Here is a 24,251-nt window from a genome sequence, read left to right on the forward strand (position 1 = left end):
TTTTTTTAAGTAGGACCCTGAGATCAAGACCTAAGATCTTGGGGCACCTGGGTGACTCAGTGGGTTAAAGCCTCTGCCTTCAGCTCAGGTCATGATCCCAGGGTCTTGGGATCGAGCCCCACATTGGGCTCTCTGCTCAGTGGGGAGCCTGCTTCCTCCTCTCTCTCTGCCTGCCTCTCTGCCTACTTGTGATCTCTGTCTGTCAAATAAATAAAATCTTAAAAAAAAGACCTAAGATCTTGAACTAATATCAACAGTCAGATACCTAACCCAACTGAGCCACCTAGGCACCCTGAACAAATATTTTTAATAAGACAAAATTCATCAAATAAGTTGTCTCTATTTGTGATTCTTTGTTAAGTTTCACCAGATCTAGAGACTGCTAAGTTATAGGCCTAATTCTAATATAGAATATAAATTTATTGAATTAAAATCAAAACCTCAATAAAAGTTTCCTGCAGGGGCACCTGGGTGGCTCAGTTGGCTGCGTCCAACTCTTCTGATTTTTGGCTCAGGTCAGGATCTCAGGATTGTGGGATTAAGTCCGGCATCCAACTCAGTGCTGGGCATGGAGTCTGCTTGAGATTCTCTCTCTCTCCCTCCCCTCTACCCCTCTCCACTCCTTCTCCTAAAAAAAACAAAAAAGTTTCCTACAAATTATTATTGATATTTTAAATACAATGGTATTATGATTACTTTTTTTAAAAAAAAGATTATTTATTTATTTGAGAGAGAGTGCATGAGCAGAGGGGAACAGCAGTGTAAGAGGGAGAAGCAGGCTCCCCACTGATCAGGGAGCCTGGTGGGGTTTAGTCCCAGGACCCCGAGATCATGACCTCAGCTGAAGGCAGATGCTTAACCAACTGAGCCACCCAGGAACCTCATTATGGTTATTTTCTAAAGTTATTTCTTCAGAGATACATACTCAAACATTTAAAAAGTATATGCTTTGAGGGGCACCTGGGTGGCTCAGTCCTTAAGCGGCTGCCTTTGGCTCATGTCATGATCCCAGGGTCCTCGAATCGAGCCCCGCATGGGGCTCCCTGCTAAGCGGCAAGCCTGCTTCTCCCTCTCCCACTCTCCCTCCTTCTGTTGCCCCTCTCACTGTGTCTCTGCTAAATAAATAAATAAAATATTTTTAAAAAAATTAAATGCTTTGATATACTGATTTGTTTCAAAATAATATGGGGTAGATTTAGGGAAATATTGATGAAATAAAATCAGCCATAAGTAAATAATTGTTGAAGCCGGTTTATGCATATGGGAAGGGGGCTCACTATAGTAGTCTCTCTGCTATTTTATACTTTATATAGTTGAAATTTGCTTAATAAAAGGTTACAAAGAAAAGATTCCTCCTAAGTGGATGTTATAAACTGAATTAAACTCCCAAAATTCAAAATGTTGATACTCAACCCCCAGTGTGACTATGCTTGGAAATAGGACCTTTAAGGAAATAATTAAAATTAAATGACGTCATAGAAGTGGGGCCCTAATCTGGTTAAGACTTTTGGTGTCCTCATAAGAAGAGAACTACAAGCACACAGAGGAAAAAGCCTCGTTATCCAAAAGCCAGGAAGAGAGACCTCACTAGAAGTCAACCCTGAAGGCACCCTGATCTTGGACTGTTATCTTCCAGAACTGTGAGAAAATAAATTTGTCATTTCAAACCACCTAATCTGTAGTATTTTGTTATGGCAGCCCTAGCAGACTGATACAGAAAGATATGCAAAATTGTAACTTTACATTTCGAAATTAAACCCTGAGCTCCCACTATTCTTTTTTATGGAAAATTTCAATGTCTTCCTGTTTGAAAGTGTTGCCTTTAATAATCGCAATTTGTAAAAATAAATAAATAAATAAATAGATAAATAAATAAATTACAATTTGCTTAAAACTGTTTTTAAAAAAGCTGAAGTTTTTGGAACTTCATTAATTGACTACATAAAGATTTCCAATTGATTATGAAAACAATACAGCCAAAATGCAAAAAACTCTTTTTCTTAAAAGTTCATATCATTGTAGGACACCTGTAAAATAATTCTTCAAAAACTCAAACATTTTTAAAGTCCACTTGATGCGAAGAAACAGAAAAGTATATACTGCCACACTATAGAAATTTTAATTCAACATCAGATGTGTCACAAGAATCTTATAATTTCCAAACTGTGTACATGAAAATATTTGTAAATGACAACAGCCAGTTTTTATATCCATTAGTAGAAGCCTGTTTGGACCACATCATGTCTACCACTACAGCCAAATCCAAGTATATTCATGTTCCACAGGTTTTCTTAATTCAGAAAGAACATTCTTTTTACCATGTTGCTTTGCTTCACCAAAATTTATAACCTTATTATCGCCACTAAAAAAAGTAGTACTTTAATCTGTTACATTAACTTGTGAACTGAATTTACAACAGCATTCAGAATAATGTCAGATGTTTCACCTTTAAGAGAATGAATTTCCGAGAATTTTACTTTGAATCCACTAACTGGATGGAAGAAATTAAAGCATTATGTGAACAGAATTAATGACTTTTCTTTTTGAAGCGTCTGCTGTCACTGATAGTAAACTAATGAATTCAATTGGTACTGAACTAGTTCTACGAAACGAGCTAGCACATTAACACCTAAGATCTCAACTTTTCATAGACGTACATTTGTGCTCATTTTTCATCTGCTCTGGATAAAAAGTCAAGCCTCACAGAAGGACATGAAAATGCATCTCCTATAGCCACATATTAACTCATCAACTTTGGACATGACTTCTTTTAAAAAAAAAAAAAGTACTAACTTTAGACGTAAATGTTAATGTTTCTTCAATAGACTTAGGTCTTATGGTTTTCACGTTGTCAGTGATGCCACCATAGCCCCTGAGGTGGAGGGTACATGACAACTACATTTTGTGCAGGCTCATTAGCTCTCTTGGCAAATGAGAACTGAGTTCCTACTGTCCTCCAAAAACACACTTTTTTGGTTTGTTTGGTTTTTGAAGGCGAATGCTGCCAAAGGGTTTATTATAAACTATATAAAAAGTTACCAAGCCACATAATACAAAAATAATGGTATATTGAGGCCATATGATAAGTGATCAAACCACGGCAGCAAGAGAATTCAGACTGTTCCCCATGCACTTTATTTATGGCAGGCCTGCTCTGCTCTGCTCCCCATACGTCTAGCCTCTGATTCCCCACACTTCCCACTAATCCTGCCAACTGGTAGCCAGGCAACGTCATGCTTCATGGGGGCCATGGCTTGGCACATATGTCTGATGTATACCAGGGGGCTTACGAAGACATTGGCTCCAGAATTTCTCCGACCACCACCCAAACCCGAAGAAGGTGTCGGTTCTCAGCACCTGTGAGCAAGCAAAGTAGGTTGTACCAGCAAGCACCCCGCACACAGTCCTTAAAAGGGTAATGTCAGCAAGCCATGTCGGGAAAGGGTAGGAAAGAAACAGACAGGCTGTTACTAGTCATTGTTCAGATCTTAGCAAGGCCTCAAATATAATTAATACTAGATGAGATTATGGCAGAAGATGGAAGTACAAAGTAGATGTCTGTGAAAATCCACTCCAGCGGCTTTTTGTGCAACAATTATTACTTCATTTAGAAATGAAAAATCTTGAGACAAACGCTAAACAGGATGGGTTACTAGGATAACAAGCATAAAGTGGCCATTTATGTTTAACGAACACTCAAACCCATGGCTTTCTTCATGCTCTCCTCCCTGGGAAGTCAGTTCCCCTTCTGAACATCAACCTACCTTCCACCATTTGGGGCACACTTGAGCTAACTCCTGCCCCATGGCCAGCTGGGCCTTCCCTGACCCCATCAGTCCTTGGCGACCCCCCGCCTCCTCTCCACTCCAGCTGTTCTGCCTACATGTGTCTCTGGATGTAGTCACTACAGTAATATCATATGACCTTACAGAGGTGGGTGACCAGCTCAGTGAGGAGGAGAGTTCAGGAAAATAAATGGGGGGTAGAGGGTACATGTACTGGGGAGGGGCTGACAAGAGAAAAGGAATACAGTGTTGGTACTGAGAAAAAATAATAAGCTGTATTTTCCTTTTTCAGAGCTACACATACTGGTTTGATATCTGAGCAATTTCCTTGCTTTCACTTCTTACTTAAGAGTAGGGGATATTGGGGGAGGGTGCCTAGGTGGCTCAGTGGGTTAAGCCTCTGTCTTTAGCTCAGGTCATGATCTTGAGGTCCTGGGATTGAGCCCCGCATTGGGCTCTCTGCTCAGCGGAGAGCCTGCTTCCCCCTCTCTCTTTGCCTGCCTCTTCCTACTTGTGATCTCTCTCTCTCTCTGTGTCAAATAAATAAATAAAATCTTTAAAAAAAGAAAAAAGAGTAGGGGACAATGGGAATAATGAGGAGACACAAAGATTTCTGTTTTAATCCTGGTCCTGCGACTCAGATCATGCTTGGGGGGGGTTGGTTATCACTTCCTCCCACTTTCTTTGGCTTCCAACAGCCCACACACTCAAGTCCGAGGATGAATCTCAGTCGTTCCAGAAGTCGCTTGGGAAAATGAAACACGTAGGTATGAGTGAACAACGGTCGGCAATCTCAAAGCACAACTGGAAATGGTACACACGTCTTCTGGTTCTCTAACAAATGTACCGAAGATAGAGCATTTGGTTTTGCAGACCCTCCCTGATAGAAAACCAAACACTCCTATTTTTATACCAATGTGGTTTCAGAAAATCACCGCAATGCACAAAAGCCATTCAAGCATCACTGTCATTTTGCCTCAAGTTTGTTATTAAACCTGTTTGGAAATGGCTGAAAGAAGAGAATATATTTCTTTAAATTCCTTCTTCTCTTCAATGCCGTTCTATTTTCCTTCTGTCCCAGGACTTAATGGAGATAACAGCATATAGGAGCGTTCCTTCTCCAGAGATAGTTCAAACTTGGATCCCAGGTTCTAAAGTCTATGGAGTCCAAGTTTGCATCCTGTAGTAGTTCTGTACAACTGGAGCCTCACACGCCTGCATACTTTGGCATGGCTCACAGCCTGCCTCAATTGGATCCATATGACAAACTACAAAATATCCTCGCATAACATCTGTTTGTGTTGTGACGCTGCTTTGAGCAACTGTCATTTCTTTGTCTTGCTAAGTAATTAATTCAAAATTATAGAATGAGACCATCAAGCCCTGTCAAGTCCTCCCTCGCAGATTCCCTCATACCCATCCTGTTTTCCTCTTGCCCCTGCCACACTGATAACCATCGCGCTAGGGTAGGGCTGGCCTCCCAAACCTGTCCACATCCAGTTATCTTTCACGGCCTCAGTGTTGCCAGGACAATAAGCCTAATTTACCTCCATGCAAACCACATTCCTTCATTCAAAATAAAGCCAAACACATATCAGCCCTTCAGTGGCTCCCAATCTGCCAAATAAAAAGCCAAAGAACTTAGCCTCATTTAAGACCTTTTATAATCTGGCTCCAATCCAGATTTCCCACTGGAACTCCATATTCCCTTTTACTCTCCAAAACTAGCCTATTCACTAACTCCTCTGTTCCCCCCAACACACACACACACACACACACACACACACACACACACACCCCTTATCTTCCTATTTCCAGGGTTTTGCTCATACTGTCCACCTACCTGGATGCCCTCAACCACTGCCCTCCTCTTGACCTATTCAAGTACTGCCCTCCAAAGCCAAATGCAACATCCTATCTTCACTATCTACCATCCTATCTCTACTACCTCTTTGATCTCTACGTAACTAGGGCTTTACAAGTAACTCACTTGCTATTTCTTTGATGCCTTGTACTCTTGGCTAGTTTTGCTCATGTTTGCTTCACTAGACTATACTAGAGGGTATAAATGAGCCTCTCTGGTGATCTGCTGCTACTGCTTCATCCTCTGACTCGCAACTATGTGCACAGCAGACAATTAGTATCTACATTTGATTGACGAACTGGTTAAAGATATTATGCATTTGCTCACTCAACAAATAATTACTGAATCCTATGCGTGCTAGGCACTGTTACAGGCACCAGGAAAATATAAACGAGCCATACAAATTAAAAACTTCTGCCTTCATAGGATTTACATTCTCAGGAAGGAGAAATAGAGTTTTGTTTTTTTTCAAAGTAAGCTGTTAAAATGTTAGAAAGTGCTAAGTGCTCTAGAGAAAAATCAGGAAAAGAAGGAGTATAAGGCAGGGTGGAAAGTGGGCTGTGATTTTACATAGAATGACCGTGGAAGGCCCCTATGAACAAGTAACATTTGAGCAACAACTTGAATGAGACAATAGAGTGAGGTATGCAGATATCTGGAAGAAAGTTCTGGACAAGGGAGAGCAAGTGCTAAAACCCTGACGCAGGAACTCACCTAGAATATTCAGGGAAGAACAAAGAGGCTAATGTGAGGTAAAGGGAGGTGGGTGGTGCATAAGAGGAGTTCAGCTGGAAGAAGCCTGCCAGCCTTTCAGGGAGTTGGGCTGATATCACTGGGGAATGGAGCAGAGGAATGACAAATCTGACTTACATTTGAAAGGATCCACTTTGATGGTCATTGAGAATAGGCAGATGGGAATAGGACAGAGGCAGAAAGACCAGTCAGGGTAATTTAGGATGGGGATGACCTTGGGAACAAAAGTCTTGAGGAGGGGTAGAACAGCATCTCAGACACCAGATGTTAAGTTGGAGGGACACATGGGGAGACTAAGGGAGCAATTAGACAAAGGGGTCTAGAGTTCAGGAGAGAAAATGGGGCTGAAACCCACGTTGGGGAGTTATCAGTGTACAGACAGTATCCAACTATGGGAGCAGATGAAATCCAGGGAGTGACTGTAGACAGAGATAAAGTCCAAGCACTAAACATAATAACCTATCAAGACTGAGAAGGAGGAGCCTGTGAGGCAGGAGAAAAACAAGGAAACCGTGAATGCGTCTGTTGGGAAGAGACTGTGTGCTTGAGAGAATAATCCATGTTTGTGAGGAACATGGCATTGACTTGACTTAGATTACAGAGGCTAAGGGAGGGAGTTTATTTTCTCACTCCTTAGGGCAGCCGTGGTTGGGCAAATTTTAGGCAGGGGTGCTAAGATAAACAAGGATAGGCTACAATTTTCCTAAAAGTAAAAATAAAATTTTGACAACACAATATTGAGTTCTGTTTTCTACTCTCCCCCCAAAAATGAAAAAAGCCTAGTAATAATCAAATGAGAACAGGGTTTGTCAATCTTGGCACTACCGACATTTGAGCATTTGAGGCCGGATAATTCCTTATCTTGGGGGGCTCTCCTGTGCATTATGGGATGTGTAGCAGCAGCCCTGGACTCCAACCACTAGATGGCAGTAGTAGACTCCTTCACCTCCCTGTCAGAAAATGCCAAATGCCCCTGCAGGGCCAAATCCGCCCCACCTGACAACCGCCAAGTTAGACCAAGAGGTCCATGAAAGCCAAATCTCAGTATACTTGAAACATCCTAACTGCTGAATGCATCTGTTAATTTCTGCTGATCATCTAATTCTGCTGATAATCTCTTCCCCAGACTTCTTAACAACCGGCTGATTTCGGAGGTTCTCACTGTATTCATTACCCAGAGTGAAGAAAGCAAGCAAGTAGCTCAAAAATGTACTTCTAATTTTTTTCAATATAAAAGATATGCCCCCAAATCTACCCAGTTCAAAAATGATCATCTCTGCCCACACTTGTTCATAGCAGCACACCTATTCATAAGAGCCAAGAGGCAGAAGCAACCCAGTGGTCCACCGAAAGCAGATAAACTAAAGGTGGTATATCCATGACAGTGGAAATTCTGACACACGCTACAACATCAGCATTATGCTGGAGAATTTGCACAACGATGGGAATGCACTTCATGCTGTGGGACGGTACACTGAGACATGGTGAAGATGATAAATTTTGTTATTCTTTCTACAACAATTTCCCCTCCCAAAAAAAAAAAAAAAAAAAAAAAAAAAGCACACAGGCTCTGCGGTCAGACTGTCTTAAGTTCAAATACTGACAAAATGCTCAACAAGGTATCCGAGTCATAGTAAGCTCCTCAGTAAACAGGAGGAACTGATTACAAAGTAGTATTTTCACCAGAATTCTACCAAGTCAGTGTGCATGTCTGTCCGGACCCACGGTTGACAGTAATGTGTGCATTTGATTGGTGAAATTGGAAAACAGTTATAAAGAAAGCATGGTTTAAAAAAACGATCATTTCTGACAATAAAATCATTTTACCAACTGAATATCATTAAGCATGAAGTAAGGTTAATTTCTTCCCCCTCAAAATTAGGCCCTCTCCTGTGGATCTGTCTTGTCACTTATTTTAAAGATCCAGACTCTTTTTGTACTATTTTTTTCAAACCTCAAAAATTTTTTTTAAACATTTAAAAATGTGTATATATATAGACTTTATCTTAAAAGATCAATAATCCATTCTAGATGTTACCTTGTTTCTAGGAGTTTTGCTTCCATTATTGATTTCCACAGTCCCCTGCCCAGTCCTACAGGGACTATAATTCAGACTCCCATCCATTTCATCCTAACATATCTGCTGGAAACAGAACCTAACTACCATAGCTGCATGTGTATTAAGGACAGTGAAAGGAAAGAAATAACAAAATAAAACAGGTAAGTCAATAACAGAAACACAACAGAAAGCATCTAAAAGAAGACCAATGTTTTCGCTGATGAGCATGAAACAGTGATCGGCAGAGGCTCCCTTCTCAGCCTGCAAAGCGAAGCTCACTAGGTAGGAGGGCAGGAAACAGGTACTCGTTCAGTTAGAAACCAAAGCAAAGAAAAACCTAAGTGCCCAGAGCAGATGGGGCTTTCCTAACGGTCTCACCTGCATGGGGTTGATCTTCACCGAACGCTCAAAGCACTCCACACATTCTCTGAACTCTTTGTTCCGCAGATGAAGGAGGCCTTTGGAGCGCTGGGCCCGAGCGCTACGGTGGCGGGACAGCTCCCAGGCCCGGTCGTAGCAAGACTGGTCTCGAAGGACATCTCCGAGCAAGCAGTATAAACTCGGCGTTTCTTTCTTCTCCAGCTCTTGCCTAAGGATTTCTTCTGCCTAGAAATAATGAAGAAATAACTGAACTGCTTAGAGTGACAAATGGCTATTTATTTTTTAAAGCACATTATACATCTTTATCCCATAGGATCCAAATGTTTCTTTTCAAAGTTTGAGATGACCCACTTATTTCCTGCATCTGAGACAGAGGCAGAATAAGAGAAAACAACTATGGTACAGGTGAAAGAGAGGAACAAGAAGAGGCGAATGCTGCTTTACTGGCATCTGGAATTCTCCAGAATCCTCCAGAAAGAAAGGCACCAAGGAGAGGTGAGAGCAGCCTCTTGAGTTCACCTCTACCCAACAGCAATGAAAAATAGGTTTTTCCTTTTTTATGTTATTTATTTATTGTTTGTTTTGTTTTTCCTTTCTTAAAATGGCATGCTCAGGGAGGCTGGGATTGCTGAAACATTTATAAAAGAAGGAGGTGCGTACAACTTCATAGTCCCTGCTTTTTCTCAAAGATAAAAACTGCCATCATAAGGGGCTCCAGACAGTCCACTCACTTTAGGAATTAAAGACCATCCTCAGTATATGGCACAGGCTTGGGTATGACTCACAGAGGTCCACCTCATCAGCTGAACTAATTCTGGACTTGTTACCCCTACTACTCCACTCCCCCCCGGCCCTTTACCCCTTGTTTCTGATCAGTTTCAACAGCATGCTAGCAGCTCTGCTTTCCATCCTCACACACAAACACCTTCCCATAAACAGCAGTGGAGTCACCAAAGATGCCAAGACAGCCAGGAAGCCATTCTATTGTAGTTAACATGATACTTTAGGATTCGTGATTTACGTAGCTGGCAATCTTAAAGTTAATATAGTTGATTCACTTTAGGCTGCACACCGCTAGAATTCTTAAGCAGTCCAATTTTTGCAAAGTCTTTTTAAAAGATGGTTGCATATTGCACTGTACGTTAACTAAAATTTAAATAAAATTTTTAAAAAGGTGGTTGTGCTTCTCAAAGGATCTTTGAGATGCTAGCTCCTCTGCACTTCTGCAGGGGTTACGGGTTATGTAGGCTTTTTAGGCCTAGTCTGAAAAGGGAACCAGATTTTATTTAACAGTTTCCAAGGAAAAAGAGTTCTAAATCCCAAATAGCCAAAATACACATGACATTTTCAAATAACATTCCTGTAGTTCCTCTATAACAGATGACACAATAGTTATTACTGTATTTAACCATAACTCTGTAAGGTCATCTAAGTGTCCAACACATGTATATCTACATATACGTCTACAGTATCCAACCGAATTACATGTACCAGACTGCAGCCACGGCAGGATTTTTGCTGACATGATCTTACAGTGTAGTTGAAGGCATTTCTCCTGGTGATATGGCATTGAAACCTGATATCCACACCCTCCCAGAAATTCTGAAGGCTATCCCTGCAGAAAACAAATATTTGTGACTAGCTATCTGATCTAGTTGGATTTGAAGATATGAGGAGCCAGCGATCATTAGGGGGTGTAACACTGGTAGTCCATGATTCCAGCGACAAAAGAATTTCTTAAATTATCACCTGGGGAACTCAGAATAAAGCACCAACCTAATGTAAGGCTTCTGTGAATTATGTGATAGGACCCTGAGGCTACCAGATTGTGAGGTGAGCTGGCCGCTTCTAAGTTCACTGAACAGCTCAACAAAAGAAACAATGTTCAGTATTTTAAATCCTCAAGGTCAGAAAACCAAGGAATGTCTATGATTCCTAAAGGAACTTCTTTTCCCTTGTACCTGCCAACTTAGGACAGTCAAAACTCTGATGTAGACATTGCTCCTGCATGACTGCTGACTGACAATACAGGAAAAAGTCAGTTTCACTAGATCTGTGTGCAAGTTAAGGCATTTGGTTGGGTTAATCAATTGTTTTAGCCATTCATTTTTCTCCCTCTACTGCCTTAGCTATAAAAGGCATTTGGTTATTTTTCGGTGATTGCTCTGGTGCTAATCATGCACGTCTTCAATTTGTCAAAGTTCATTTAGAGTTAACATTGTATCACCTCACCTTTTTCATGTCACAAGTGGCCCAGTCAAGCCCTTCCTAAATTTCTGTTCCACAGAAACAATGAAAGAGAAGTGATTCCTGTTGTTTTCAGCCACTAAGTTTTGAAGTGGTTTGGTTTGCAGCAATAGTAACTGCAATGATTGTTTAAAACAGGAGGGTTACTCTAGTACTACTCCCTTCATCTTGGTCAGAAGAGGCCAGCGACCATGAAAGACAAAGACCTAAGAATTTAACTAAGGACATTGGGGATGAGTCAGATAATAGAAATCTCCAAACCCTACTGAGTTTCCAATACCAGTGAAGCAGTCCTCCCCTATCTGTTAAGACTCGTGCTACTTTGCTTAAAGACAACAGAATGACTTACTGCACCTCAGGGAGGTACCCTGCAAGAGAATGCCAATTCCCTTCATACCTCCCCGTTCCATCCCTTACCACCTCCATACATGTAAGTAGACTTTTACACGAAGAGAACCACAAGATTTTATTATTTTCTATAGGGGAAAATCTTGGATCATGGGGAAAAGGAGATTCTAAGGGGGATAGACCATAGATAAATTGTGGATCATGATTATAAGCAATTAAGGTACTCATCAGAAATTTCTGATTCACAGGACTAATTCAAGCAGCTGAAGATGGTTCTAAATTATTTGCTTGACTGCCAGACTAAAACCTGGACTCAAATTTGGCCAAAACTAAGCTGAGATGCCAGAAATTCCTTGGTGTGATGTGGAGGAAAGAATCCAACAAAGGCTGTTGTCAGTTTATTATTTACAACCTGTTCACCCATCCCAATGTCCTCCAAGAGGGCCCAGGGGATACTCCTTTCATCTGGGCTTTGAGAAATACATTGTATATGGAGTATAAGCATTTTTGAAAAGTGCTATATAGATGCCCTGTATAAGCTGGGGGGAAAAACTTGAAGATTCCTCAGTTGAAGTGAGCTTCCTAAGCTCAGTGAGGATTGTCAGAATTCAAGGTAACAGACAGCTGATAGCACTTAACCCCTGGAAGCAAGATGAGTGTAGTTGCTTGCAACAGTCACAGCCAGAGTAATAATGAAAATAGTGCAACAAGAATGGACCTTAGGTGGTGCCTGACTGATCAAGAAGCCTTAGGACCAAATTATATGTACAGCCAACTAAGTCCAAACTTGATCTATATAACATTAATAAAAAAAAAAATCTAGGTTTGGACACCAGACATCTGACCCAAGTCACCATTCTAAACCACTGTTTCTCACCCAATTGGGAGAGAACTCCTTGAGGGATTTCAGAGTCAGAGCCTCTTTAAAAAATTAAAGAAGGAAGGAAGAAGGAAGGGAGGAAGGAGGGAGGGAGGGGCCAATACTGACGAAGAAGGACCCCACTATAATGTGACTATCATATAAACTAATTCTTCTCTTGTCATCCCCAAAGACATAAACTTTAACATTTGCCAGGTAATTCTTTCCTGAGGGAGAAGAAACACCTGTCTTATCAGGATTGGTAAGTTCTTAGTTAATGCTATTCCTCTGGGACCCAGAACATCACCATGATGAGTCAGTGGGTTTATGGGAGTCAGTAGATCCCATGGTAGGCCTAGTAAATCATATGTACAGCTATGTCAACTTGCTTCAGCTGGAAACTATGATTCCCCAAATCCCTTCCCCTTTAGACTTTGCATTACAGTTGGTCAGTGGGGAATTTGCTGGGGATCTGAAAGGCAGAAGTAAAGCAACAGCCTTTACTCTTGGAAGGTGGTTGTGGTTAATTATGTTGTCACACAAGATGCAAAAGATGCCCTGTGGATTCCAGCTTGTCCTTTGCTCTATGTATCCAGCCTATGCTTCTGATTGTGGACCCTGCCAACCAAAAGCAGTCCCAGGACCACCATCAGACATTTCACTGGGGACCCACAGGACTGGCAGCTCCGTATAGACAACAGCTTTCCACAAATCTCTCCACAAGTTCCTCTTCCATGCTTCCCTTTCAACGGCTGGAAGGCCTCAGCTTCTCTGATTCCCTAGTGAGTTCTGACTTAGCCACTATGTCAGTGCTTCGTGTGGTCTGGGAAATGATTTCTTTCCCTGATAACTTCTCCTCCCTCTTTCAGAGCTTCAGTTCTCCAGCTCTCCCCGTGTCTGCATAAGATCTAATTCCTTTAATATGCCCCTTGATGACATCCCCGAACTACTCAAAGTGGCTCTGCTTCCATCAACAAAATCTGAATGGTACAATTTTTTTCTCATTTTTGCCTTTTACACTCCTTATGTGTCCTCCCATCTGATAATGATTTACATATTGATTTTTATCCAATATGCATTAAATGTATTATCTCAATCATAGAGTAAGTCTGAGAGGTAGACATTAATATGCCCATTTTTAATACAAAGAAATAGAAGTTTATATTCCTTGGTCAGCTGGTCATTCCAAAACAAAGAGATACTAAGTTGAAAAAATGGGACCTTAATTTTAAGTTCCATACTTTTCCTATATTCCACGGGTGGGGATCAGCAAAAATGGTGGTCTAAGAACCTCTGAAAATTCCCTACTCCATAAAAGCAACAAGAAGACTGGCAAAGAGTATTAGAATTAACTTTTTTGGTAACCCTGGAATTGATCATTGATAACCCTGGAAATCAACCAAAAACTTGAAATAATCCAGACAATGTTTATTCCACCCCTCCCCCTAAAAAATGCTGATATCTTGGTAAGATTACCAAGTTTGTGTAATTTTAACTAGCACCATTCCTATTCCATTTTCTCCAACTCTGCAGTAGCCTTGAACCAACAGCAGGCAATAGTGGTGATTGGTGGCCTGGCGGCCACCAGAGGTTAAAGAGTGGGATTAGAGCTCTTCTGAAGTCTCATTTCCAAAGAACTGTCATTATCTGACCTGGCTGGTGGTTGCTTAGAAGAATCCACTTGCAAGGTTGTCTATGACTGAGTTTATCCAGTGATAAACCTCTGAGTTCATACAGTGAAAAGCCTTTGTCTAAAACAATTACAATGGGTTAATTTTGTAGCTGTCTCAAGTGGTAAATAAAATGTGGGACAAACAACAGGCTTACCAAAAAACTTAAAAATGAAAAAGGAAGTAAGGAGTACCTAAGGGCTTTGAAAGGCTCCAACGTATTCATGGGAATCCAGAAGGCATGTGTAGGGTACTGCACATGTTCAGGGTAAGACCTGAGAAAGCTGTAAGCTCTCACCTCAGGCTGACTCAGAGGCTTCGCACCAGAAGTCAGTGAAAGCTAAGACAGGGCTGTTGATTGCCTGCCTCAGTGTTAGAAGCATGCTCCCAACACACACACACACACAGCCCATCAGCAAAGACTGGGAGACCTGTTGATTCTGGCATTCAAGGAATATTCTGTCCAATCATTAGCTGACCATTAAGCTAACCAACCTGAGACTTCAGTGGCTGCACAGGACAAAGAACATAGATTTTACAGAATTAATCAAGAAATATCACTAAACAAACAAACAAAAATCACAAACAGCAATAACAAACTGATTTCCAGAGTTGTCACATTATATTATTTAAAATGTCCAATTTTCAACAACAATTTATAAAAATATGCAAAGAAGCAAGAAAGTATGGCCATAACATAAGAAAAAAAGCAATTAATAGAAACTCACTGAGGATTCCCAGATGATGGGCTTAACAGGCACTTAAAACATACTATCTTGGGGCGCCTGGGTGGCTCAGTGGTTGAGCCGCTGCCTTTGGCTCAGGTCATGATCTCAGGGTCCTGGGATCGAGTCCCGCATCGGGCTCTCTGCTCAGCAGGGAGCCTGCTTCCTCCTCTGTCTCTCTCTCTCTGCCTGCCTCTCTGCCTACTTGTGATTTCTCTCTGTCAAATAAATAAATAAAATATTTTAAAATAAAAACATACTATCTTAAATGATCCCTCTGATCCTTCTTACAAGGACTAAAAAAATAACACAAACACACACACACAAAGTAGTGATACCTGCCTGGCTCAGTAAGTAGAGAAGACAAATCTTGACCTTGGGGTTGTGAGTTCAGTTACTTAAAACTAAAATCTTAAAATAAAATTTAAAAAAAAGTAAAAATGACAAGAGAATTAAAATGACACAGTAAAAAAAATACCTATTTAACCAAAAAGAAGGCAGTAATAGGGAAAGAGAAAAGACATAAGGCATATAGAAAATAACAAAATGACTAATATACATTCTACATTATCGGTAAATAAATTAAATGTAAAAGGATTAAGTACAACAATCAAAGGCAGGAATTGGCAGAAAGGATAAAAAAATGATCTAACCAAATGCTTTCTACAAGAGACACACTTTAGATTCAGACACACAAAAGAGATGAAAAGGAAGGAAGGAAGGAAGAAAGGAAAGAAGGAAGTGGAGGTCAAGTACACAGGAACCAAAAGAGAGCTGGAGCGGCTAAATTAATAGACAAAATTCACCTTAAGACTAAAATTGTTAATAGGACAAAGAAAGTATATTTTAATGATAAACATTTATCCATCAAGAAGACAAAATTATAAGTAGACATTCACCTAACCATGAGACCCAAATCACATGAAGCAAAAACTGACTTCTCTAAAGGGAGACATACACAATTCATCAATAATATTTGAAGACTTGACTTTCCAACTTTGGATAACAGATATTATAGTTATATAGAAGATAGAAATAGAAGACTTGAACAATGTTATAAACCAACTAAGCCCAAAAGACCTCTAAAGAACATTCCACCCAACAGCAGCAGAACACTCTCCATGATATTCTACATATTAGGCTGTAGACAAGACTCAGTGAATTTGAAAGGACTTAAGTCATACTTAGTATCTTCTCCAACTATGATGGGATGAAATTAGAAATCAATAATAAAAGGAAATTTAGGATGGGTGTTGAGGAAGGCACGACTGAGATAAGCACTGGGTATTACACTGAACTAATAAATCATTGAACACTACATCAAAAACTAATTATGTACTATAAGGCTAACTGAGCATAAAAAATAAATTTTAAAAGAAATTTAGTAAGTTTACAAATTCATGGCAATTAAATAACATAGTCCTAAATAACTAATAGGTCAAAAAAGAAATCACTGGGAAATTAAAAACATTGAGATAAATGAAAACATAATCTGATAAAACTTACAGGATGCAGTGAAAACAGTGTTTAGAGGGAAATTATAGCTGTAAATACCTATTTTGAATAAGAAAAAAGATTACAAAGCAATCATCTACTCTTTCACCATAAGAAACTAGGAAAAAAAAGTAAACGCAACCCAAAGAAGCTAAAGGAAGAAAATAAAAAAGATTATTGTAAATAAAAAAAGAAATAAACCAGAAGTTGGTTCTTTGAACTGAAATTACTAAGATCAGAAATGAAAGATGAGAAATTACTACCAACCTTATAGAAATAAAATGGATTATAAGGAAGTACTATGTTCCACAGGTATCCAATACAAAAAACAGGATCCAAGGTTCAGAACATCAAATCATATCCTTTAAACACCTGCATGACCTAAAACTACCATTCTACAAATATTTATTCTACTTCTAACTGCACTGTAATATAGACTGTAAAGATCATGTTGTATGTCCAAAGACATACAACACAGACCTAGTGCTGGCAACCTTGCAAAGACAAATATACAAGTAAAAGATTAAATAACAATCATGAAAACCTTCACATTTGAAAATGCTAAGTTACTGAGGATTCCCAGTACTTCCTTCACCAACTCGTATCTATCTAAACTCTTACAAAAATGAGGAACACTGAGAGTGAGTGGTATGCAAGCTCTTGTTACCAAACAATATCAATCCTGGGTATTCTATTCACTGGAACATGGATCTCAAGGGCCAAAATGGGGTAGCTTCCTTAAGAAATTAAGAGACACAAGAGCAGCTTCCTGGGCAAGATGGCAGAGGAGTACAGGACTGAAATGACACCAGGTCGCAGGAATTCAGCTAGATAGTTATCAAACCATTCTGAACACCTATAAACTCAACAAGAGATCAAAGAGAGGAAGAGCAGCAATTCTAGTAACAGAAAATCAGCCACTTTCTGAAAGGTAGGATGTAGGGAGAAGTGAATCTGAAGCAACGGGAAGAAGGACCACAGGGGGAGAGGCCAGCTCCCGGCAAGCAGTGGAGCAATGGAGCACAAAATCCCAACTTTTAGAAGTCAGCTCCACTGAGGGACATTGCTCCAGAGGCAAAGCGGAGGTGGAGTCCTCACGGAGACAGTGTGGTCTCAGGTCCTGCGGGGTCAGAGAAGGATTGGGGATGTCTGAGTGTAGCAGAGCTCACAGATATCAGAGCAGGAAACCTGCTACATAGACAGAGCCAAGGAGTGAGCTCTTGGGATTACCTTAAACTGTGATCCAACGCACAGTCGGTCCACTGCTCTTTGAGCAGAGACCCCACAAGTGGCAGATCCAGGGAGACCCCCTTGGAAGAGCAGAGTGGCAGATCAGCTGGGTTTGGAGACTCCAAACGGGGCTGTGTGCCAGAGACATAAACACTTGGTCACAGGCTGGGTAGCTCGGAGCGCAGACAAGAGTGATGAGCACTTTTCTCCAAGGACATACTGGGGAGGGAGGCCCCGAGCTCTTGGCTCCTCCAGGCTGGAGATTGGGAGGCTTCCATTTGTATTCCCATCTTCCAGAGCTCTACGGAAAGAGTTCCGGGAACAAAAAGTCCTGAGAGCTAACTCACTTCTCCAGCCCCTGGCAAGGGCAGCGCAATTCTGCCTCAGGCAAAGACATCTGAGAATCACGACAACAGGCCCCTCCCCTAGAATATCAGCAAGAACATCCAGCCAAGACCAAATTCACTGATCAAGATGAACAGTGGAATTCCAGAAGAGGGTAAAGCAAAGCATGGAATTCATGGCTTTCTCCCCATGATCCTTTAGTCTTAAAACGTTAAATTAAATTTTTTTAATTTTATTTTTTTCTTATTCTAATTTTTTAAACTTTTCCTCTTTCCTCTTCTAACATTTTTGTAACTAGTTTATCTTAAAAATATTAAAAAAAAAAGTCTTTTTAAACCTTCATGATTATAGTCATATTTTATCCTTCATTGTATTTAACCTTATTTTTTTATAAACATATAGAGTTTTTTTCCTTAAAAATTTTGGGAGACAGTTTCTCCTAATAGATCAAATAAATCTAGCACACAGCTTTGTTCTAGTCTCCAACCTGAGCACATTCTCTCCCACTTTTGTTTTTCTTCTTTCTTTTCCCAAACAACTTATCTTATTAATTCTTTTTTTAGAATTTTTTTAAAAATTTTCATCTTTACAGTCATATTCCACCCCTTCAGTGTGTTTACTCTTATTTTTTTATATATATAAGTTTTTCTTTCTTTAAAAATTTGGGAGGTAGTGTCTTCTAAGAGACCAAAATATACCCCAAATCAAGTAGGTGGCTCTGTTCTACTCACCAGTCATATACATATAATTATGTATTATTATATTATATAAATTATTACATATATATTATATAATATATATATGGTTTTTAAAAAAATTTGTACCCCCTTTTTTCTCCCCCCAGTTTGGGGTCTCTTTCGGTTAGCATTCATTGTTCTGGGGTCTTTGCCACCCTTTTAATATTTTACTCTATCCTTCATATATTCTTAACTGGATAAAATGACAAGGTAGAAAAACTCACCACAAAAAAAAACAACAACGAGGCAGTACTGACGGCTAAGGACCTAATCAATACAGACATTGGTAATATGTCAGATCTAGAGTTCAGAATGACGATTCTCAAGGTGCTAACTGGGCTCGAAAAAGACATGGAGGTTATTAGAGAAACTCTGTCTGGAGAAATAAAATCCCTTTCTGGAGAAATAAAAGAACTAAAATCTAACCAAGCTAAAATCAAAAAAGGAATTAATGAGGTACAATCAAGAATGGAAGTTCTTACTACTAGGATAAATGTGGCAGAAGAGAGAATGAGTGATACAGAAGACCAAACGCCAGGGAATAAGAAAGCTACGCAAAAAAGAGACAAACAACTACTGGACCACGAGGGGAGAATTTGAGAGGTAAGTGATACCAAAAGACGAAACAAAATTAGAATAATTCCAGAAGAAGAAGAAAGAGAGAGAGGGGCAAAAGGTATATAAGAGCAAATTATAATAGAGAACTCCCCTAATATGGCAAAGGGAACAAGCATCAAAATCCAGGAGACACAGAAAACCTCTCTCCAAATCAATAAAAATAGGTCCATACCCTGTCATCTAATAGTAAAACTTACTAGTCTAAGTGACAAAGAGAAAATCCTGAAAGAAGCTCGGGACAAGAAGTTGGTAACATACAAGGTAGAAATATTAGATTGGCAGCAGACCTATCCACAGAGACCTGGCAGGCCAGAAAGAACTGGCATGATATATTCAGAGCACTAAATGAGAAAAATATGCAGCCAAGAATACTATATCCAGCCAGGTTATCACTGAAAATAGAAGGTGAAGGAGAGATAAAAAGCTTCCAGGACAAACAAAAATTAAAAATTTGCAAACACCAAACCAGCCCTATAGGAAATACTGAAAGGGGTCCTCTAAGCAAAGAGAGAGCATAAAAGTAGTAGGCCAGAAAGGAACAGAGACAAATACAGTAACACTCGCCTTACAGACAATATGATGGCACTAAATTCATATCTTTCAATAGTTACCCTGAGTGTAAATGGGTTAAATGCCCCAATCAAAAGACACAGGCTATCAGAATGGATAAAAACACAAAATCCATCATTATGCTGTCTACAAGAAACTCATTTTAGAGGCAAAGACACCTCCAGATTTAAAGTGAAAGGGTGGAAAACAATTTACCATGCTAATGGACATCAAAATAAAGCTGGGGTGGCAATCCTTATATCAGATCAATTAGATTTTAAGCCAAAGACTATAATAAGAGATGAAAAAGGATACTATATCATACTCAAAGGGTCTGTCCAACAAGAAGATCTAATTATTTTAAATATCTATGTCCCTAACATAGGAGTAGCCAACTATATAAACCAATTAATAACAAAATGAAAGAAACACATCGACAATAATACAATAATAATAGGGGACTTTAACACCCCCCTCACTGAAATGGACAGATCATCCAAGCAAAAGATCAACAAGGAAATAAAGGCCTTAAATGACACACTGGACCAGATGGACACCACAGATATATTCACATCATTCCATCCCAAAGCAACAGAAAACACAATCTTCTCTAGTGCACATGGAACATTCTCCAGAACAGATCACATCCGTGTCACAAATCAGGTCTCAACGGTACCAAAAGATTGGGATCATCCTACTAAAGAAAAAAATGGGTCAACCAGGAAATTAAAGAAGAACAGAAAAAATTCATGGGATCAAATGAAAATGAAAACACAACTGTTCAAAATCTGTGGGACACAGCAAAGGCAGTTCTGAGAGGAAAGTATATAGTCATACAAGCCTTTCTCAAGAAACAAAAAAGGTCTCAAGTACACAACCTAAACCTATACCTAAAGGAGCTGGAGAAAGAACAGCAAAGAAAGCCTAAACCCAGCAGGAGAAGAGAAATAATAAAGATAAGAGCAGAAATCAATGAAATAGAAACCAATAGAACAATAGAACAAATCAACGAAACTAGAAGCTGGTTCTTTGAAAGAATTAATAAGATTGATAAACCCCTGGCCAGACTTATCAAAAAGAGAAAGGACCCAAATAAATAAAATCATGAATGATAGAGGAGAAATCACAACCAATACCAAAGAAATATAAACAATTATAAAAACATAGTAAGAGCAACTATACGCCAGCAAATTTGACAATCTGGAAGAAATGGATGTATTCCTAGAGACATGTAAACTACCAAAACTGAACCAGGAAGAAATAGAAAAACAAAACAGATCCATAACCAGTAAGGAGACTGAAGCAGTCATCAGATATCGCCCAACAAAGAGGAGCCCAGGGCCAGACGGCTTCCCAGAGGAGTTCTACCAAACATTTAAAGAAGAATTAATACCTATTCTCCTGAAACTGTTCCAAAAAGTAGAAATGGAAGGAAAATTTCCAAACTCATTTTATGAGGCCAGCATTACCTTGATCGCAAAACCAGACAAAGTCCCCATCAGAAAAGAGAATTACAGATCAATATCCTTGATGAACACAGATGCGAAAATTCTCCTCAAAATACATTAAAAGGATTATTCACCATGACCAAGTGGGATTTATTCCAGGGCTGCAAGGTTGGTTCAATATCTGCAAATCAATCAATGTGATACAATACATTAATAAAAGAAAGAACAAGAACTATATGATACTCTAAATAGATGCTGAAAAAGCACCCTGCATTCCTCAGTCTTCTTCCTCGGCCTCTCCAAAATGCTCTATATGCTCCTCCTCCTTCCACTTAGCCACTCAATTTACATAATTTATTATCAAATAAAAAACGATAAAAGATATGCCCAGTGTACATAAATAAAGCACAAGGGCTTATAACATCTCTTGTGCAATAGCAGAATGTGGGTGGCCAGAAATCTCCACAGAATGCAAAAGGTTTGGTATTCCTGGCTATGGGCTGCTACTTCCCTATGGGAAAATAGAGATGCATGTTTTTGTAGACTACAAGAAATTTGTCATCTAAAGATCTATTAAAAAGGATAAAACAGGGTGCAGTTAAGTGTCTGACTCTTGATCTCTGCTCAGGTCTTGATCTCAGGATTGTGAGTTCAGGCCCCATGCTAGAGCCTACTTAAAAGAAGGGGGGGGGCACCTGGGTGACTCACTGGGTTAAGCATCTGCCTTTGGCTCAGGTCACAATCTCAGGGTCCTGGGATTGAGCCCCACATTGGGCTCTCTGCTCAGTGGGGAGCCTGCTTCCCCCTTCTCTCTCTTCCTACTTGTGATCTCACCTTCTCTGCATCAAATAAGTAAATAAAGTCTTAAAAAAAAAAAAGGAGGGGCGCCTGGGTGGCTCAGTGGGTTAAAGCCTCTACTTTTGGCTCAGGTCATGATCTTAGGGTCCTGGGATCGAGCCCCGCATTGGGCTCTGTGCTCGGCGGGGAGCCTGCTCCCCCCACCCCTGCCTGCCTCTCTGCCTACTTGTGATCTTTGTCTGTCAAATAAATAAATAAAACCTTAAAGAAAAAAAAAAGAATAAAACTACATTCCCAAACACAAAAAGGCATATATAAATGGGCAACTGGCTACAATTAAACTGGGTTGCTTGTGGGAATCCTGTTAGCTGCAAACCCCGAAGACTATTTCTCTACCCAAATATACACACATATCGAGGCTGTTACAACAATCTGTTTTATTCTGTAACAGATTATTATTCTAATTATTATTCTAATCATAACTAATTGTTATTCTTAATACAATTTTGTGGCAATAACTACACCAAGTGAGGCTTAAGTAGAACCTATAGTCATGGCTGAATTCACGCTCCCCCTCCTGATAATGGGACTGGTAAGCCACGCTGCTTAGAGCAAGGGTCCCACACTCAAATGCACAGAGATTCTTGCCAGTTTTTGAGATTATGAAGCAGGCTGGGGAGTGAGCCCATAAAAGATAGAACCACTGCTGAACTCCACCCGCGTAGTACAATAATGTGGGAATATGGCCTCGTGTTTCCACATTGTTTGATTCTTTAAGAGAAGCCAAACAAAATACTTCTAGCGATGTCAGATTTAGGGTATTAAACTTCCACCTTTAGTGGACAGCAAGTGTGCGTTCTCCTACCCTGCGAGCATTTAGGGGCTGTTAGTCAGAAAGGCAGTTCAAACACGAGCACTGCTTATAAACGTAGGACTCTGAGCAGGGTAACTAGTATCTTGAGAGTCTGTTCTTCATTTGTGCCTCACCTACAAGAATGAGGTGTGAAATCCCCTAGCTTTTTGTCAGGCGCACAGTTAGCCCTAAGTGAATGTTTGTGTTCTTCCTCAACTCTCTCCATTGGAAAACCAGATTAGAAAGTAAGATGCCTGAGGTTTCACTGCTAGAAAGACAGAAGTAAACAGAAACAGCTTCTAGGGATATTACAATTTTCTGTAAATAGTCATGTTGATCAACTGTGTATAGTTCCTCCCACAGAAGAAATGCTGTCGTCAACTGCCGAGTGATTATGTACCTGAGTCGAGATGACTAGAGGAAGTGAGGTCAAAGGGGAAAGCTTATAATCACTACAAAGTTAAAGTTAAATTTTTCCGCATAAACTAATCTCAACTAAACATTTTTTTTTTTTATGAAAGTGTGTAGAGAATCATGGGAGGAGATCCCAGAGATCTCCAGAGAAAAAATCTGTACAAGATACCAACTGAGTGGACTACTGCTTTAGAGAAGGACAGCAGAGGGAGAAATATTTAGCTCTCAATACGATGGCTAGATAGAATCTGAAATCTGGACATAATTCCATCTTAGCACCTGCTCTATTATACTAAAATATTCTATTCATGCGGATCTGTAGTATCAGGCTATAAGCTCCTTGGAGGTAAGTTCTGTCTCTTACTTCTCTTTGGTATCCACTGCTGGTCCTTCCTAAGGATCCACCTAAGATCCTTAGGAAACACGAATAGCCCTTTGTGACTTCAGTGTGATTTTCAGTTGAATTTATCCAACATTTATAGAGTTGGATAAATTCAACTGAAAATCACACTGAAGTCACAAAGGGCTACTCGTGTTTCCTAAGGATCTTCAGATTTTAAAGACATAAAACATTCTTCCCATTGGGAATAGAGGGAGAAGTCCTTCAGGGGACATGACCCAGCTGACATCCATACTGAGGATGACTAAGATGGACTTACCTAACAACAAGTTAGTTCTAGTGAACAGAGAGATCACACAGCAGAACCTGAATTTCACAGCCCTTATAACTTAAGTGGCCATACCTAGGAAATGGTCGCACCTAGGAAATGACTTGTTAGGACTAAGAACATTGAGAAACAACTTTTTTTGCCGATATGTGTAAAAATGAAGTTCAATCTCTGGTGAAAAGGGAGATAAAACAGTTCAGGAAAAGTATTCATCCTCCGGTCAGAGCAATCATCAAAACCAAGTGCCCTTGTTGGCTGTGATGTATGCCCTGATTTTGTGAATGAGCTAAAGTCATTAATAACTAGAATGTGTGACAAGAGTGACCTGGCCCTCAGCTGATGTGACGTCTGCTCAGTAGAGAGGGACTATGAGCAGTAACCAGAAGGAGCCCTCCTGGCAGAGTAG

General features: G+C 40.0%; 1 protein-coding gene across 2 annotated transcripts in view; it reads right to left on the bottom strand.

Annotated features, from left to right (window-relative positions):
* TTC27 (tetratricopeptide repeat domain 27) overlaps positions 1 to 24,251 on the bottom strand; it is a 169,957-nt gene that overhangs the window by 46,854 nt on the left and 98,852 nt on the right. For both annotated transcript variants that reach the window (XM_059405454.1, XM_059405453.1), the window contains exon 13: positions 8,840 to 9,067. In XM_059405454.1, coding sequence (XP_059261437.1) covers positions 8,840 to 9,067 — 228 coding nt within the window. The remainder of the gene's footprint in view (positions 1 to 8,839; positions 9,068 to 24,251) is intronic.

Source organism: Mustela nigripes, chromosome 7 (assembly GCF_022355385.1).
Source record: "Mustela nigripes isolate SB6536 chromosome 7, MUSNIG.SB6536, whole genome shotgun sequence".
NCBI classification, from domain to species: Eukaryota; Metazoa; Chordata; class Mammalia; order Carnivora; family Mustelidae; genus Mustela; species Mustela nigripes.